The sequence below is a fragment of the Protopterus annectens genome, chromosome 13.part0 (assembly GCF_019279795.1).
Source record: "Protopterus annectens isolate FY-2018-M chromosome 13.part0, PAN1.0, whole genome shotgun sequence".
NCBI classification, from domain to species: Eukaryota; Metazoa; Chordata; order Ceratodontiformes; family Protopteridae; genus Protopterus; species Protopterus annectens.
The window spans coordinates 1,327,107,664-1,327,124,136 of NC_056747.1; the positions used below are offsets into that span (position 1 = coordinate 1,327,107,664).

Below are 16,473 nucleotides of genomic sequence, written 5' to 3' on the forward strand. Positions count from 1 at the left end.
GATTGTAGTGGAGACCTTCTGAATCTATGATCACAGCAGCTCAGGGTAGGTTTTGATTTACTTTACAGATCCTTTTGGTGACTGAAAGATTCTAAACAGGAGATTGTGAGACTCCCACCTGAGAAATCACACTGGTCATTGAGCTCTTTGATCAACTAGTGAATACAAAATTTCAGCTGCGCCTGAATTCATCACACTACGTCTTTTCCCCCTCTCCTTTCTACAGCACATATCAAGTGTTCTCCTTGCCCACCCAGTTAGCTTGTTAATTCTCATGGGAGTTGAAAGCCTTACTGCCCATTCATTCCTCCTAGGGGTGAGGTGGAAAAAGAAGTAGATGCCACCCTCATTCTTCGTAAGGAATATTTTTGTTTTGTGCTCATTGCTGAGTCCTTTCTTCAGTGGCTGACATACTCTTTCATGTACAAGGGCCAACGATACCTTCTGCTGTATACATGTACATGTATTCACTTGCTCAGAGAAGGCTATTTCCCAGGTGCAACTTGGTAGAGTGAAGTGCAAGTCCCAGGCCCATAGGCTGAATGTTGTGTGACACTCTGTATAGTAGGGTTCAGACTATTTCGCTCACCCCAGGATGGGGTGACCATCAGCAGCCCTGACTTACACTGCCCCCTGTGTGTCTCCTATAATCAGTCTCAGTTCATCTGGGTTATGGCCAGGGCTTCATCTTCCCACATCACAGTGCTGGGTTTACAAATTATGATTTTAGTTATTTTATCATATGTCGATAGACTTAAAACTTTCCCTCTTTTACTACATTTGAGGTATTTGATGCACACATATTTTTGTGGAGTTTGTCAGTTAGTTGTGAACTGAGTATCTACACACACACACACACACACACACACACACACACACATATATATATATATATATATATATATATATATCTATATATATATATATATATATATAGGTTCATAGGTGTGTACTAGGCTAATGGTCCTGGAGCCTTTACAAGCCTAGCCCATAGGATTACCCTGGTATCATCCCACCCGACCTTAGTTTCCAGTGCCTCTGTCGAGTACAGCCACTGGAGTGATCCTGGGGTGAATTTTCTATTTCCCATCAACTCATCAAGATTTCTCTTGAAGAGGGCCAGTGAGGTGCTCTGTTTGACATGTATGGGAAGTCTATTCCATAGCATGGGCAGTCTCTGGGTTATGAACCTGTACCTCCAGCACATACTGTTGATTGTGGTAATGAAATTGAGTTCTCTGGAGTGTGTGGTGCAGAGGGATTGGGATTTCTTTAAATGTAGCATTTCTAACAGAGCTGGGTCAGACATGGCTTTATAAGTCAAGCAGAGATAGCCTCTAAGTAGGCGATATGAGGCAGAGAATAGTTGGAGTTTTTTGAGTCTGTCCATATAGGACAAGTGTTTAAGGCCTAGGATGCTCTTTGTGAGGTACTTGTGCAGCCTCTCTAGTTGTTGCAGGTGTCTAGTGAGGTACATGCTAAATGGGGTGATGACTGGCCTAATGAGGGAAGAGTAGAGGAAGACAATGACCTCTTTCTTCCTGGATGCAAAACCCTTAGTAATGAGATGTGCCACATAGAAGGACTTTCTGACCACAGTGGCAGTGTGGTGGCCAAAGGAAAGGTTGCTGTCAATCTGTGTTCCCAGATCTCTTATAACGCCTTCTGTGTTCAGTGGACTACCATCAATGTGGTAGTTCATGGGAACTGGGTTTTCCCCAAAGGGGATGACAACACATTTTTTTGGCATTGGGCTTAAGGCCATGGTTCTGACACCAGTCGTTGGTCTCAGTGAGGCCTTTCTGTAGGATGCCAACATCACTTAGCGAGTTAATAATGTCAGCCAGAGTCCCTTTGTATTGGACTGGACTTCTGAGAAGTAGATACCAAACAGGACAGGACCCAGGACCAATCCATGTGGGACTCCACTCATGACTGGTCAGCAGTCTGACTTGGAGTCAGCTACTTTCACACTGTGGGTTCTGTCTGTGACCCAGTTTGCAACCCACCTAGTCATATAGGGGTTGATGCCTAGCTTAGTGAGTTTTTCCTATGATTCCTGAGTAGGGAATGGTATCAAAGGCCTTGGCCATATCAAGGTAGGCTGTATGAAGCACCTTGCCTTCATCCACAGCTCTGGTGACTGACTCAAAGAAGTCAACCAAGTTGAGCAGGCATGACCTACCCTTCACAAAACCAAAGTATGTGGGATCCAGAGTTTGGAGATTCCGTATATCCTTGTTTATTAGGTCCATGATGATGTGTTACATAGGTTTGCATATAAGACTTGTCAGGCTAATGGGGTGATAGTTCCCAGGGTCTGTAGTCGCTCTTCCTTTGTGGAGAGGGATGACTATAACAGTGCACCATTTGGTAGGGCAAAGCCTGAGGTGAGGCTGTGATTGAACAGGACACACAGGTGAGGTGCCAGTTCACTCTGTAGTTCATGTAGAACACAGCCAGGGATATTGTCAGGTCCCATAGAAGCTGTATTCTTGGCCTTGGACAGTGCTGTTTTAACCTGTGCAGCAGTAATACTGGGTGCCTGGCAATCTACTGGTATTGTGATTGGTCCTTTGGGAGAGGGTAAAGTTGGCACTGAATTGGCAATATCTGTTGGCTCAGTATAGGATGTACCATTGTGCAGTAGCTCAGAGCAAAGATATATATATATATATATATATATATATATATATATATATATATATATATATATACATATATATATATATATATATATATATATAAAATGAAAGATTATTGCAGCTGGGACTACCAGTCTTTATAAAAACAGTACAGTTTATATATAAACAAGTGCAGCTAAAGGCAGGTTCTTCCAAACAAAATAACGGTTGGCAGCTTTAACTAAAATACACAACCCGCACCATTAGTTCAGTTTTATATCGCTGGGAAACCATATCTGATATTAGCTCTCACTGTATTGCCTTGGGTGAAAATAACTTCCACCTTCTTCAAGACTGTAATTCACTTTGTTTGGTTCTTTCTCCAGGAGGTGCTGCTTTAGACATTAAGTTTCCTTTACCAATGGCAAGCACTCTTTGCCTGGAGATGTCTCAGCCCTCTTTTCATATTATCTCCAAACACTCTTTCAACAAACATCTTCTTACTAATAGGCAAGTCCTTCTCTGCCTATAAACAGATATTTATTTATTTAAATGTGTTAACTGGGGTAGAGCACCGAACACTGACTACATTTAATGAATGTAGCAGTCTAAGTACACATTTTTGGATCATAAGTATTGCTTACACCAATATTTACTCTTTTGTTTCAATCACTTCTACTCTCCTATTTGGTGAGGAACACCACACTATCTAACCTGACCAAAACCCACACTCTTTCCAATACACCCATCACCACTTTCTCACAACTATTAATTCCCCAAATACTGCATTAATTTCACAATCCCCCATCTTACTACTAATCGACCCCCCCCCCAGCCTCATCACCCTCTCACACACTAGACTAGCTTAACCATCTTTCAGCCGTAACACCCCACCCTTAACAACCAACAGCCTGTCATCTACCGTTATACTCATGTTATGTAAATGTGTACATAGTGTAGTGAATTACTTTTTGAATCACTCTGGACTGTACAGTTTTGTACGTATGAAAATCTCATCTTCTATTTCATATAAACAATTAAAACCTACATTCTTATTACTTTTATTTCTACCTTATTTTAGTTGTGTTCTGTAACTCCAGGCTGCTGCTGAAATGTAAATTCTTTTGATCAGTCCCCTACCTCAGTGAACAAATAAATACTGAAACCTGAAAGGCAGCAGAGCAAAGCAGAGCAGAGCCATAGCAAGGTCAACTGCCGCCGTGGAAAATCCCACAATACACCATCCTCCCTCAACAAAAAATGAGGTCAAAAGAAAAAAGCTATTTCTACATTTTCTACATAATAGTTCATTCAGGAAATTCACACACACACACACACACACACACACACACACACACACACATGCATACATGTACTCATGCTCATGCAGTCATGCATATACACATGCACATACATGCACACACATACACACATGCGCAAACACACAGACACAGTCACATGCATGCATACACACAGTCACACACACACACACACAAGCACAGTAACACACACATGCATACACACATACATGCACACATACACATACATGCACTCACATGCATACAGACACACACATGTGCACACATAGGCACATGCACATGTACACATGCACATGCACTCACACTCACAATTACACCCCCCCCCCGCACACGCACATGTACACAGACATATACACACACAAACACACACACACACACATGTAGTCACTGGCACACAGGCACACAGAGACACACAAACACACACACACACAAGCATGCACCCAAGCTAACAAACACGCACACAAGCGCGCGCACACACACACACACACACACACACACACACACACACACACACACACACACTCAAATGCACTCATGCTCATACATACATACACAGATACGCATGGGCTTGTGCGTGCACACGCACGCACACACACAATCAAATAATTTAAGCATTAACAATTTAAACTGTGGTTGCATAAATTTCTACCAATACTGCACCCAAGTGATTTTACAGCTTACTTGCAGGGACCAAACAGCACACTATTCTACAGTGCCAATTATAACTCTAACTGCTTGTGCCCAGGGCAGGAGCCCCCTTTGACCCACCCTAGATATACCACTGCAGCAGAGACACCAGTCATAGAAAACATCAAGGTTCATTATACAGAAACAAAAAAAAAATTTCTTCCCAAAATAAAAAAAAAAATCCTATGGCTTAACAAAAGGTTTTGGAAAGTGCCATCAGCAGTATCCCATACAGCTGGATTACACACTCTTTCAGTGACTTTATCTCACTCTCTCTCGCTCTCTCTCTTTCTCTCAGACCTCTCAGTATCCTTCTTCTGGATTTCTATAACAGGAATGGTCTCCAGCTTCCTCCTTTTAACTTCAGCAAGGTCTTCATTCAGATCTGTTACCTCTCTTCCAGAATTTCTGCTGTGGACATTAAATTTCCCTCCAAGAAGGGAAACTAACACTCTGCATGGTTTTTCCTCATCTTTCCTTTTATGTCATTTTAATTGCTTTATTAAGTATACCTGTCCTGGCTAGTAAAGCAAAGTTTCACTCTGCTCTTAAAGAGAAATGCTCACAATTGCAATGAAGCATTCCTGTTTAGGTGGTTTATTTGCAAATGTCAATAACAGTTATATATACACTATTTGCATCCCATCTTAGGTTCATAGGTTCATAGGTGTGTACTAGGCTAATGGCCCTGGGACCTTTACAAGCCTAGCCCATAGAAGTGCTCTGGCATTTTCCCACCCAACGTTAGTTCCTAGTGCCTCTATCAAGTAGAGCCACTGGAGTGATCCCCAGGGTGAACTTTCTATTTCCCATCCACTCATCAAGATTTTTCTTGAAGAGGACTAATGAGGTGCTCTGCTTGACATGTATGGGAAATCTATTCCAGAGCATGGGCAGTCTCTGGGTTATGAACTTGTCCCTCCAGCATGTTCTGTTGATTGTGGTAATGAGGTTGAGGTCTCTGAAGTATGTGGTGCAGAGGGACTGGGATTTCTTTAGCTGTAGCATTTCTAACAAAGCTGGGTCAGACATGGCTTTGTAAGTCAAGCAGAGATCGCCTCTTAGTAGATGATATGAGACAGATAATAGCTGGAATTTTTTGAGTGTGCACATGTAGGGCATGTGTTTAAGGCCTAGGATCCTCTTCGTGAGGTACTTTTGTGGCCTCACCAGCTGTTGCAGGTGTCTAATGAGGTACATGCCAAATAGGACATTGTACTGTATGATTGGTCTAATGAGGGAAGAGTAGAGAGAAATGATGACCTCTTTCTTCCTGGGTGCAAAACCCTTGGTAATGAGATGTGCCACATAGAAGGACTTTCTGACCACAGTGCCAATGATGTTGTCGAAGGAGAGGTTGCTGTCAACCTGTGTTCCCAGATCTCTTATTACACCTTCAGTGTTCAGTGGGCCCCCATCGATGTGATAATTAGTGAGAACTGAGTTTTTCCCAAAGGGGATGATGACGCATTTTTTTGGCATTAAGCTTAAGCCATGGTTTCAACACCAGTCATTGGTCTCAGTGAAGCCTTTCTGTAGGATGTCTGCATCACTTGGGGAGTTAATAATGCCTCCCAGCTTGCAGTCATCTGTGAATTTGGTCAGCCAGAGTCTCTTCGTGTTGGCCTGGACTTCTGAGAAGTAGATGCCAAACAGGACAGGACCCAGGACCTATCCCTGTGGGACTCCACTCATGACTGGTCAGCAACCTGACTTGGAGTCCGCTACTTTCACACCGTGTGTTCTATCTGTGAGCCAATTTGCAACCCACCTAACGATATAGGTGTTGATGTCTAGTTTGGTGAGTTTATCAATAATTCCAGAGTGAGGAATGGTATAAAAGGATTTGGCCAGATCGATGTAGGCTGTATGAACTGCCTTACCTTCATCCACTACTCCGGTGACTGACTCAAAGAAGTCAACCAGGTTGAGCAGGCATGATCTACCTTTCACAAAACCAAATTGCGTGGGGTCTAGAGTTTGGAAATTCCCTATATCCTTGTTAATTAGGTCCATGATGATGCGCTCCATAGCCTTACATATCAGACTTGTTAGGCTAATGGGGAGATAATTTCCAGGGTCTGTAGTTGCTCCTCCTTTATGGAGAGGGATGACTGTAGCGGTGTGCCATTCGGTAGAGACAAAGCCTGAAGTGAGGCTGTGAGTGAACAGAACACATATATGTGGTGCCAGTTCACTTTGTAATTCATATAGAACACAGCCAAAGATATTGTCGGGTCCCATGGAAGCTGCATTCTTGGCCTTAAACAATGCAGCTTTGACCTGTGCTGCATTAATGCAGGGCATCTGGCATTCTTCTGGTATTGAGATTGGTCCTTTAGGGTGGAAGAGAGGGGTAAAGTTGGCACTGAATCTGTCGGCCAGAATGTTGGCAATATCTGTTGATTCAGTATAGGTGGTACCATTGTGCAGTAATTCACAGCAAATCTGGACATTGCCATGGAGATTATTGATATAACTAAGAAGGCCTTGTGGTTGTTTTTAGTATCTACTGCAATTCTGCCTTCATAGCTGGTTTAAGAGGGATCTCAACTTTTTGTTGAGGCTAATAAGGGAATTTTTCCAGTCTTGGGACTTCACCTTTTTCTGCAACAGTTTCTTCCTTCTGTTGTAGACTTTATTAATGGCAGAGAACCACCAGACTGGCTTCCTTTTTTTGGAGGAGAGCATCTTGGTTCTGTTGGGTATGGCTAGTTCCATGCATTTATGTACGTGTTCGTACACTGCATTTGTGTATGATTTGGCAGACATGCATCTATTTTCCATTGGCATGGGTGCCATGAAGTTAGCCACCTCTGTTTTTAGGAGTCCAGAGTCAGCTTTGGAAAAGTTTTTCTTGCTGGATACCTTTGTGGGGTGTGTGGGTGAGATGTGGATTTCCATGGTGATTAGTTTGTGGTTGGATCTAACCAGGAAGGAATTGACTATTGGTGTAGAGCAATGGTTGCCCATGTTAATAATAACCAGGTCAAGGATGTTGCTTCCTGTAGTGGGGGTAAGAATGAGCTGGTCCAGGGCATTGGAAATGATGAATTCCAGGAAGCACTGGGCCAGTTCATTGGTGCTTGAGTAGTTTTCCCAGTTGATAGAGGGGTAGTTGAAGTCTCATAGTATGAGAGTGTTGGGTTCAATCTTGATAAACTCCAGGGTGCTTAGGAACATGGAGTGAGAGTCTAGGGACATGGTTGGGGACCTATAGCAGGCTATGACCTGGATCACAGTTTTACCCAATGTTAGTTGTACCTGAATTATCTCAGATGCATTATGCTGGGCTACTAGTCTGGAGGTGTGCATATTCTTTATGAATATGGAGACACCACTGCCTTTGGAGCTTCAGTCCATGTTTCAGGGCTGAAAGGTATGGAGTGAGGTATACCCTGGTAGTGCAGGGGGTGCTTTCTGCCGCTTTAAACCAGGTCTCCATTACAGCACAAATGTTGATGTTCTCCATTTTGAGGAGTGCTTCGAGTAAGTGCATCTTGAGATTTAGACTTCTAGCATTGAGCAGCATGACCCTCATATTGCATTTATTTATAGCTGTTACAGTTGTAATTTTGTCTTATATATGTTTGGTCATTTGTACTTGACCTTTCAGTGAGATCTGCCATGCTATGCTATAGCTGACCCTAAACAGCTTGAAACTCTTGAATGGTCTGTGTGCCTGGGACCAGCCATCCACTTTGTTCATACTGAACTCTGAACTGGAATGGTTTCTAAGATAAGTGCACAAGTCTACTCTACATGATTCTGTGCTCCCATCTTGTTGCAGATGTAGCCATAAAAGGGGGTATGGCCTGTTACCAAAGTGAATTCCCTCCATAGTAGATAATATGTTAGGGAGGCAAACATCTACTTAATAGCTGGGCATTCTTTTCATCTGCTCAGTACTCATCTTTTGTCTTTATAGGTTTATAGATTCATAAGTATATACTAGGCTATTGACCACTAGGGCCTTTATAACACTAGCCATGCAACCCAAATATGTCCCACAAGTTATATGTGTTAGACATTTAATAGAAGCTTGATTGTTGGTTACAACATAATTAATCAACTGTCTCTACCCATCAGAGATGTGGGTGCCAGACCAGGAGTAAATTTTCAGTTTCCCATGTAGTGTTCCACGTTATGCTTGGATGGGGAGCCTGTCCTAGAGAGTCTATGACTACTCCCAGTTTGCAATCATCTGCAAACTTGGTTAGACAGAGGCCTTTGATATTAGTTCTGAGAAGTAGATACCAAAGAGGAGTGGGCCAAGCACAGAGCTTTGAGGGACTCCACTGGTGACTGGCCTCTTAACTTCCCAAGTCCTATCTGTGAGCCAGCTGGCTATCCAGCATGTTATATAGGGTTTTATGGCTAATTCTGTAAGTTTATTAACTCAGTGTTTCATCCCGTCAATGTTTTGTGATAGCACTTCCTTTGATGCATCAGTATAGAATATATACGGCTAGGTAAAGCTAGGAGATGCTAACAGAGGCTCTAATCATTATGTTTCCTTTAACTGCTTGAAGGCAGTGTCAGCTTGCACTGTCCACTTTATTTTGAGGGACTTTTTCTCCTTGTTTAGAACTTTAAGGGGGGCATGACAATGTTGCATAATCAGATACAAACTGCTAATAACCAGGTACCCCTAGAATACCCTCACTTGCTACTTTGTGTGTGGTATAGAGCTGTTTTTCACTGCTTCTACCTTTTCTTTTCTGGACATAACAATCCCCTTTCCTGTTGCATTTCCTTGGCATTCAACCTCCATCATTCTTACCTTGTTCTTGGAGACATTAACAGGGAGCCAAGCTCACTTTAAGGCAACTAATATCACTTGTATCTTGGCCAGATGGGAATCCCAATCTTTAGAGGAGGTAATTATTGACTGACTATGGGGTTGGGGGTCTGCATAATGGTTAAGTTGTTTACTTCACAGGCACACGGTACAAAGTTTAATTCTCACTTTTAAGGGAAATTGTTCAGACTTAAAATGGTCCACAAAGACAGCTAGCCTAGTATTTACCTATAAACCTGTGAATAACATCATCAAAGTAGGTAGCAGTGTACTTGTCATACAGCTTCGGGCTTCAGGACTCAGTTGATTGGTCATTGAAAGATTTCAGGAACACCATGTAACCAAAAATGGAGGATGGTGTACTAGAATAATACTGAGGTGTTGAAAAACTTTCTTTAGCTTCAGTAGTTTGATATATTTTGCCGTATTCTTGGGTAACACCTAGTTTAGTCAAGATCCTTACCCTTTTCAAGCTGTAAGTTCATCTGTCCCAGACACTGGGTAACTACCCTTTCCAAGCTGTAAGTTCATCTGTCCCAGACACTGGGTAACTACCCTTTCCAACCTGTAAGTTCATCTATCCCGGACACTAGGTAACTACCCTTTCCAAGCTGTAAGTTCATCTATCCTAGACACTGGGTAACTATTGAATTTTACATACTATTCGGCTTCCCTAAATCATGACAACAGCTAATAGCTTCATCAGGTTTACGGGCTAAAACTTCAGGACTGTTCCATTCAGTAACCAAAAATTCAGGAGCAAAAGAGCCAGGTATAGAAATATGTTTTAATAAAATTATGAAATTGATAAAATTTATTTCTCCTGTTCTGTTTTTAGTGGAGCTGATGTTTTGGTTGTTGTTGTTTGCTGTTCCACTCACTTTTTGATTCCTCTGTTACTTTCATCTTATGCTTCTTGTATATTTCCTCCTGTTCTGTCTTTTTTTGGTAACTCTAATATTCTTTAAGTTTTTTAAGTCAACTTTTTCTCCTGGACTGATCTGAATATGATATTGAATCTCATTTGTTCTGATAGACAGCTCTGAAATACTTCCTTATTTCTTAACAGAAACACTTTTATATCTTGTTTTGGTAGTTTTGATAGTGTATCATCTACCTAATCTGCAGGTATTAAGGTCAAGTTTACTTTTGGTCTCTGCTGCTACCTGTCCACATAGGTTTGTACTTCCTTCCATGTATAGAGAACATTGGTATGGTATATCTGTTCTGTTCTTAGCTTACGAATACACCTAACTCCATGGTACATCCCATTCAGTTTTTCTATTATTTCAAATATACCCTGCCATTTAGACAAATACTTGTTTTCTGCTGGGGACCAAATGAAAGACCAGGTTTCCAGTTTTAAATTCCCTGATTCTTGCATACACCCCTTGTTGTGTAGCCTGGCTCTTTCCTGGTGTTCCCATGCTATGGGCATCATCACTTTCAGCATATCTTGTAATTTGGTATATAATTTTATGACTCTTTTAAATAGGGTTTTCTCTTTTTCCTATGTTTCTCTAGCAAAACAGGATATATGGTATTAACTGGTCCCGATGTTTGCCATCTTCCTCAATATGTTTCTTCAGCATGGATTTTAATGTTATGTTAAAAACGCTTCACAAATCCATCTGTCAGTTTATCTTAAAGCACTTGCACAAGTGCATTATTGTGGACAAAAATGTAGTCTTTTGGTCAGAGAACATTTCCTTAGCTTTTCCTGTTTTAGAAAATAATAAAAATACTTCCATTGCCAGTGGTTTTGCATTACCCTTATGAAGTGGAGTTCTCGAAGGTACTTCATTTTATATTCCAAAATACCTAAAATATATTGAGACCATTTGCTTGATTTTACCAATGGCCCATCACTGTCCATAGCAATGTGTTTAAATGGCATTGATGTTATAGGCATTTGAATCGAATGATTTTTGAAAACCTGGGTTTGAGGCTGCCTTTTGGCATTCAGAGCATCCAGTTAACTCTGCACTAAGTTCTATAACTGAAAAAAAAATAGAACTTGAATTATTTTTTTTTTACTTGACTGTGTACATCTGGAGTTTATAAACACCTGCTACACCTCAGTGTTTATCACTGTTTATGTACAGCATGCATTCTTTAAGGATCTAAAGAAAACATTTTACTTCTAAAAACTGAAATAATAGAAAATCAGTTTGACATTATAGATTAGTTCAGCATCGAATGATTTACAGTTTAGTTTCTACTATATAGAATATTCAATAAAACATTATGATGAAAACAGAATCAACACTCACTTAAGGTGCAATGCAAAAGTGCACACACACACACACACACACACACACACACACACACATAATTCAATACAGCCAAGGTTAACAGATTAGGAATCTGCATATCAAATGAGTGTTAATTTGAGTGTAATTAAACTGCCATCCTCTCCTAATTCCTATATGTATTTCCAGTGCTTCAGATTCATTGTATGGACACAATGGTGTGTATATTATCAGTCATATCTGATGATGGCATTCTCAGAACTGAAAACAGCTTCTATAAACTACATGCATTTAAAAAAATTGTAAATGAAATTGCTAAGGGCCAGATTTATGATTCATTTATTCATCTGAGATGGCACATTTAACTTTATTCTTTATCTCTTTTTTTGTAGGAGGATGATTATAAACAAACAAATGAATCTTATACATAACTGACACTGTCTGGATAAGAAATGGAAAATGCAATTGGACAACTGTTGGGAGCTCTAAAGATTTCAGCATGTCATCTGTTTACTGTAATATGAATAATATGAATTTGTGATGTAAAATGTCATTTGCACAATTTTTCTACAGTTTTCGTTCATTTTGGAACAATGTCCGGTTATACAGTGTTAATGTGGGAATGTTCTATAAAGACAAATAATAATATAGTCTATTTTTTTCTGCTGAACAATTTCATTTTTCACTTTTACTTATACTTAAGCCCTGTCTAAAAATGTTTGAAAATCATGGATAAAATATATTTATATTTAATATATGCAGTGACCAACAATGTGACAGAAACTGCTATTTCAAGCAGTTTTATTATGGTTGCTGATGTATAAATAAAAAACTTTGTCTGCATATATACATCATACAAAGTGTCTTATTATTTATTCTACAAATTATGAAGTTGCAGTATAACTTTTTTGACAAACACATTTATTTGGAACAATAACATAAACATATAGAAATGACTGCTGACCTGCAGAATGTCATATCCACAAAATGTCTAACTGAACAGACAGCATTTGTAACCTGAAAGCAGAAAAATACACAACTAGTACACATGGGTACATGTGCACACACACACACACACACACACACACACACACACACACACATATATATATATATATATATATATATATATATATATATATATATATATATGCATAAACATATGGATCTACTTAAACTGATTGAATACTATTTATGTTGACATGAATACTGTCGAATCAAATCAATCGACATTATATACATCGACAAGCTGCTAAACATGTGCCAAAAATTAATCTCAACTCATGCAAAACATTAAAAAATGCAGAAAGAAAGCACTAAGCCCCACTGCACCCTCCATGTGGAGGGCTGTGCCCCCACACCACCCGCTAATTATATATTTTAACTCTGAAATTATACAGCCTCTGGGGAAAAGGGTATATTCCCCTACCCAGAGACTGTCAGTCTCACACTCCTGTCGACCATCTGTTTAGTCACCTAAATTGTGTTGATTAAACAGATGTCATCTAAAGTACTCTTTGACCTATGAATGTGTGTGTGTGTGTGTGTGTGTGTGTGTGTGTGTGTGTGTGTGTGTGTGTGTGTGTGTGTGTGTGTGTGTGTGTGTGTGTGTGTGTGTGTGTGTGTGTGTGTGTGTGTGTGTGTGTGTGTGTGTGTGTGTGTGTGTGTGTGTGTAGTTTTACTCATTCACGGTTGCAGTAATCTCAGAGTGAGAGTATTTAGGTTTGGGAGATGTACTGATAAAGTTATCCCACAGTGGGGTACAAGAGCTTGCCCCCAACGAATATTTTTTCTTCATTTTTTCTCATTTTCATAGTTTACATTATAGAGGGATTACCACAGTCTTCATCAGTTTCCAGCAACATCTCTCTCTCTCTCTCTTCTGAGTATTCTTTTGGGAAAAAGAGTACACTGATGTAAACAAATTCCAGAATATATGTTTCAAGCACTTGTGATTGTTACAAACATAACTGTAACAGTTTAGGCTTGACGAATCAGAATTGCCAATGTTTTCAGTGTGCAATGATAAAGAAAACAATTGGTTATATCAACCTTGCTGATGAGAAAACTGAATTTTAGATCGATAAAGGGCCAGCAGTTTTGATTATATCTGTTAATATGTGACAGACAATGTTCTCAAAGAAATCATCTATGGTCGCAACAGTTGAACTTAAAACCTGTACTGGAGAGATTTTGCCATTAGTAAGCCAGATTATGTCTATAAGCATACTATGAAATGCAATAGTAGAATTCCAACAGATAGAATAACCAGTAAAACAGTCGAGACAAACTAAATCCACTTGCAGAACACAGGTTTATTGCTAGTAATTTTGTTAACACACCAACAAAGTACTAAGCGCTTTCACCTATACAGTGGGCATCATCAGAGTACAATCACATTCACAAAAATCTCAGTTTAAATAGAAGCAGCAATTGATAGTTATTCAATTAATTAATCAACTGTGATTAATGCAAAAACATCTATTGTTAATTAGATCTAATGCTTGTAATAAATACTTGTAATAAATATGATAGTTAAAAGTAATCTTAATTACAACTTGAACACATTACTAAAAATATATAAAAATTAATATATTAATTTTATTGATATGAAACACACAAAACTATTTAAATAGACCTTAAATACTTATAAAAATTTATAAAAATTGAATACAACTGTAAACTATATGAATTGTGATTTATATTTGAGTATATTGGCTATAGAAATGTAATCATTGATACCAGGGTACATGTTTGCGTTAAACCTTAGCTGCCACAAACATTCCTTAACTTCTAATAATGTTTTTTCGTCACCACCTTTATTTTTGTTGTAGGGTATTCTATCAATCACAAAAAATAAAAACCTTTTAAAATTGTCACATCTTTTACTATGTAAATAAAGTGCACTAGTGTCTTTCTTCTTTTTGATAACTCTTACATGTTCTCCTATTCGGTCTTTAAACATCCTAATAGTTTTCCCAACGTAGTATGCTGGGCATGTAGAACAGGTAGCAAGATATACTACCATTTTTGTTTTGCAGTTGCAGTGTCCCGGGCATCTAATAGTTTTTCCAAAGTTTGGGACTACTACATATGGACCATCATTAATATATCTACAGACATGACATACACCACATTTGCCCATCTTGGACTTAAGGTATGTATTCATACCCTGTGTTGATTCAAAATGCTCTTTTAAATTCATACCTCGACTGTAGGTAATTTTAGGCAATAAGCCCAAAATATCTATACATTCATCATTGTTCATAAATACACTAGACCAACTTTCTCTTACAGCGTTTACTATTTTCATGGATGTATCATTGTAGGGGATGACTAAAGCACCATTGCCAGTAAATGGTCTATTCTCACTAATAATATTGGTAGTACCAAACTTAATAATCGGTTGATAAATATGTTTTCTTTTGGTCCGTATCTCAGTACTTATTTTGTCAATCAATTCCTTTCTCCTCTGTCAGAAAACATACTAGACAATATTTTCATTTCATCACAGAAAACCTTATCGTCACTAATGATTCTTGATAGCCTTACCATCTGTCCTTTGATTAAGTTCTTCCTTTGATGGTAAGGGTGACAACTATCAAAGTGTAAAAAGGAATTGGAATGTGTTTTTTTCTGATAAATGTTGGTATCTACCCTACCATTGTTTTTGTATAATAATATGTCAAGATATTCACAGTAATTATCAACTATCTTACTAGTGAAACTCAAAAAAGTAGTTGTAGTGTTTAAGAATGATTCAAATTCAATAAATCTTTCTCTGGTACCCTTCCAGAAAATCAAAATATCATCCAAAAACCTCAAGTAGAGAACAACATCATCCCAAAAACATGAAGAAAACAACATTTGTGTCTCCCACAAAGCTAACACAAGGTTGGCATAAAAGGGAGTGCATCGTGCCCCCATCGCTACCCCAGTTTTTTGTCTGAAATATTCACCATTTAAGAATATATAATTATTTTCGAGAACTAATTCCATTAATTCCCTTAAAAATTTACACTTGTCATTACTGAATGTACCAAACTTGAGTAGGCTTGCCTCAAATATTTCTAAACCTTGCTTGTGCGGTATTACAGTAAAAAGGCTCACAATGTCAATAGTGACCATAGAAAACTCAAGATTTGTTCCAACAAGCTTGGTTCTAATTTTATCCAAACAATGCCATGAATCTTTCACAATGTGGTCTAAATTGCCTAAAACCTCCTTACACTGAAAGTCAATAAAGGAAGACATAGCCTCCGTTTTGGACCCTCTAGCAGAGACTATAGGTCTAAATGGTGGATCATAAACATTTTTATGAATTTTTGGAATACCAAAGATGGATGGAGTCATGGGATGTTCCACATTAAGAAAATTGTATTTGTCCTTAGTAATGACTCCATCCATCAAGTATTCGTACATGATCCAATCCAGTTTAGTATATGCTCTATGAATTTCATGTTTATATGTGTTGTTGTCATTTAACATTGTTGTCATTTTGTTGAAATAATCCTCTTTATTCGGTTTCATAACCCTGTATTTATCTGTTGTTGTAAGTTCTTTTAAACAAATTTTTACAACTGTAGCTATGTTGTAGGATGTGATTCTTTCATTTTTCACAATTCTACGAATCTGAGTATCACATAGCCTCTCAAATACTTGAATAATAGGGTTCTGTGGGGGTATAAAAGTACTCTGTCTTTTTAATGTCAAGTAGTGGTTGTCATTCTGCATATTTTTGTTCTTAAAAAACATCCTTAAATTCAATTTGTTTTAGGTTAATCAAAATT

At 38.8% G+C, this 16,473-nt stretch overlaps 1 protein-coding gene across 1 annotated transcript in view; it reads left to right on the top strand.

Annotated features, from left to right (window-relative positions):
• Positions 1-12,431, top strand: part of LOC122788060 (low-density lipoprotein receptor-related protein 2-like) — a 1,238,079-nt gene extending 1,225,648 nt beyond the window's left edge. The window contains exon 80 of the mRNA XM_044054982.1: positions 12,076-12,431. Coding sequence (XP_043910917.1) covers positions 12,076-12,114 — 39 coding nt within the window. The 3' untranslated portion in view covers positions 12,115-12,431. The remainder of the gene's footprint in view (positions 1-12,075) is intronic.
• Positions 12,432-16,473: the final 4,042 nt, after the last annotated feature.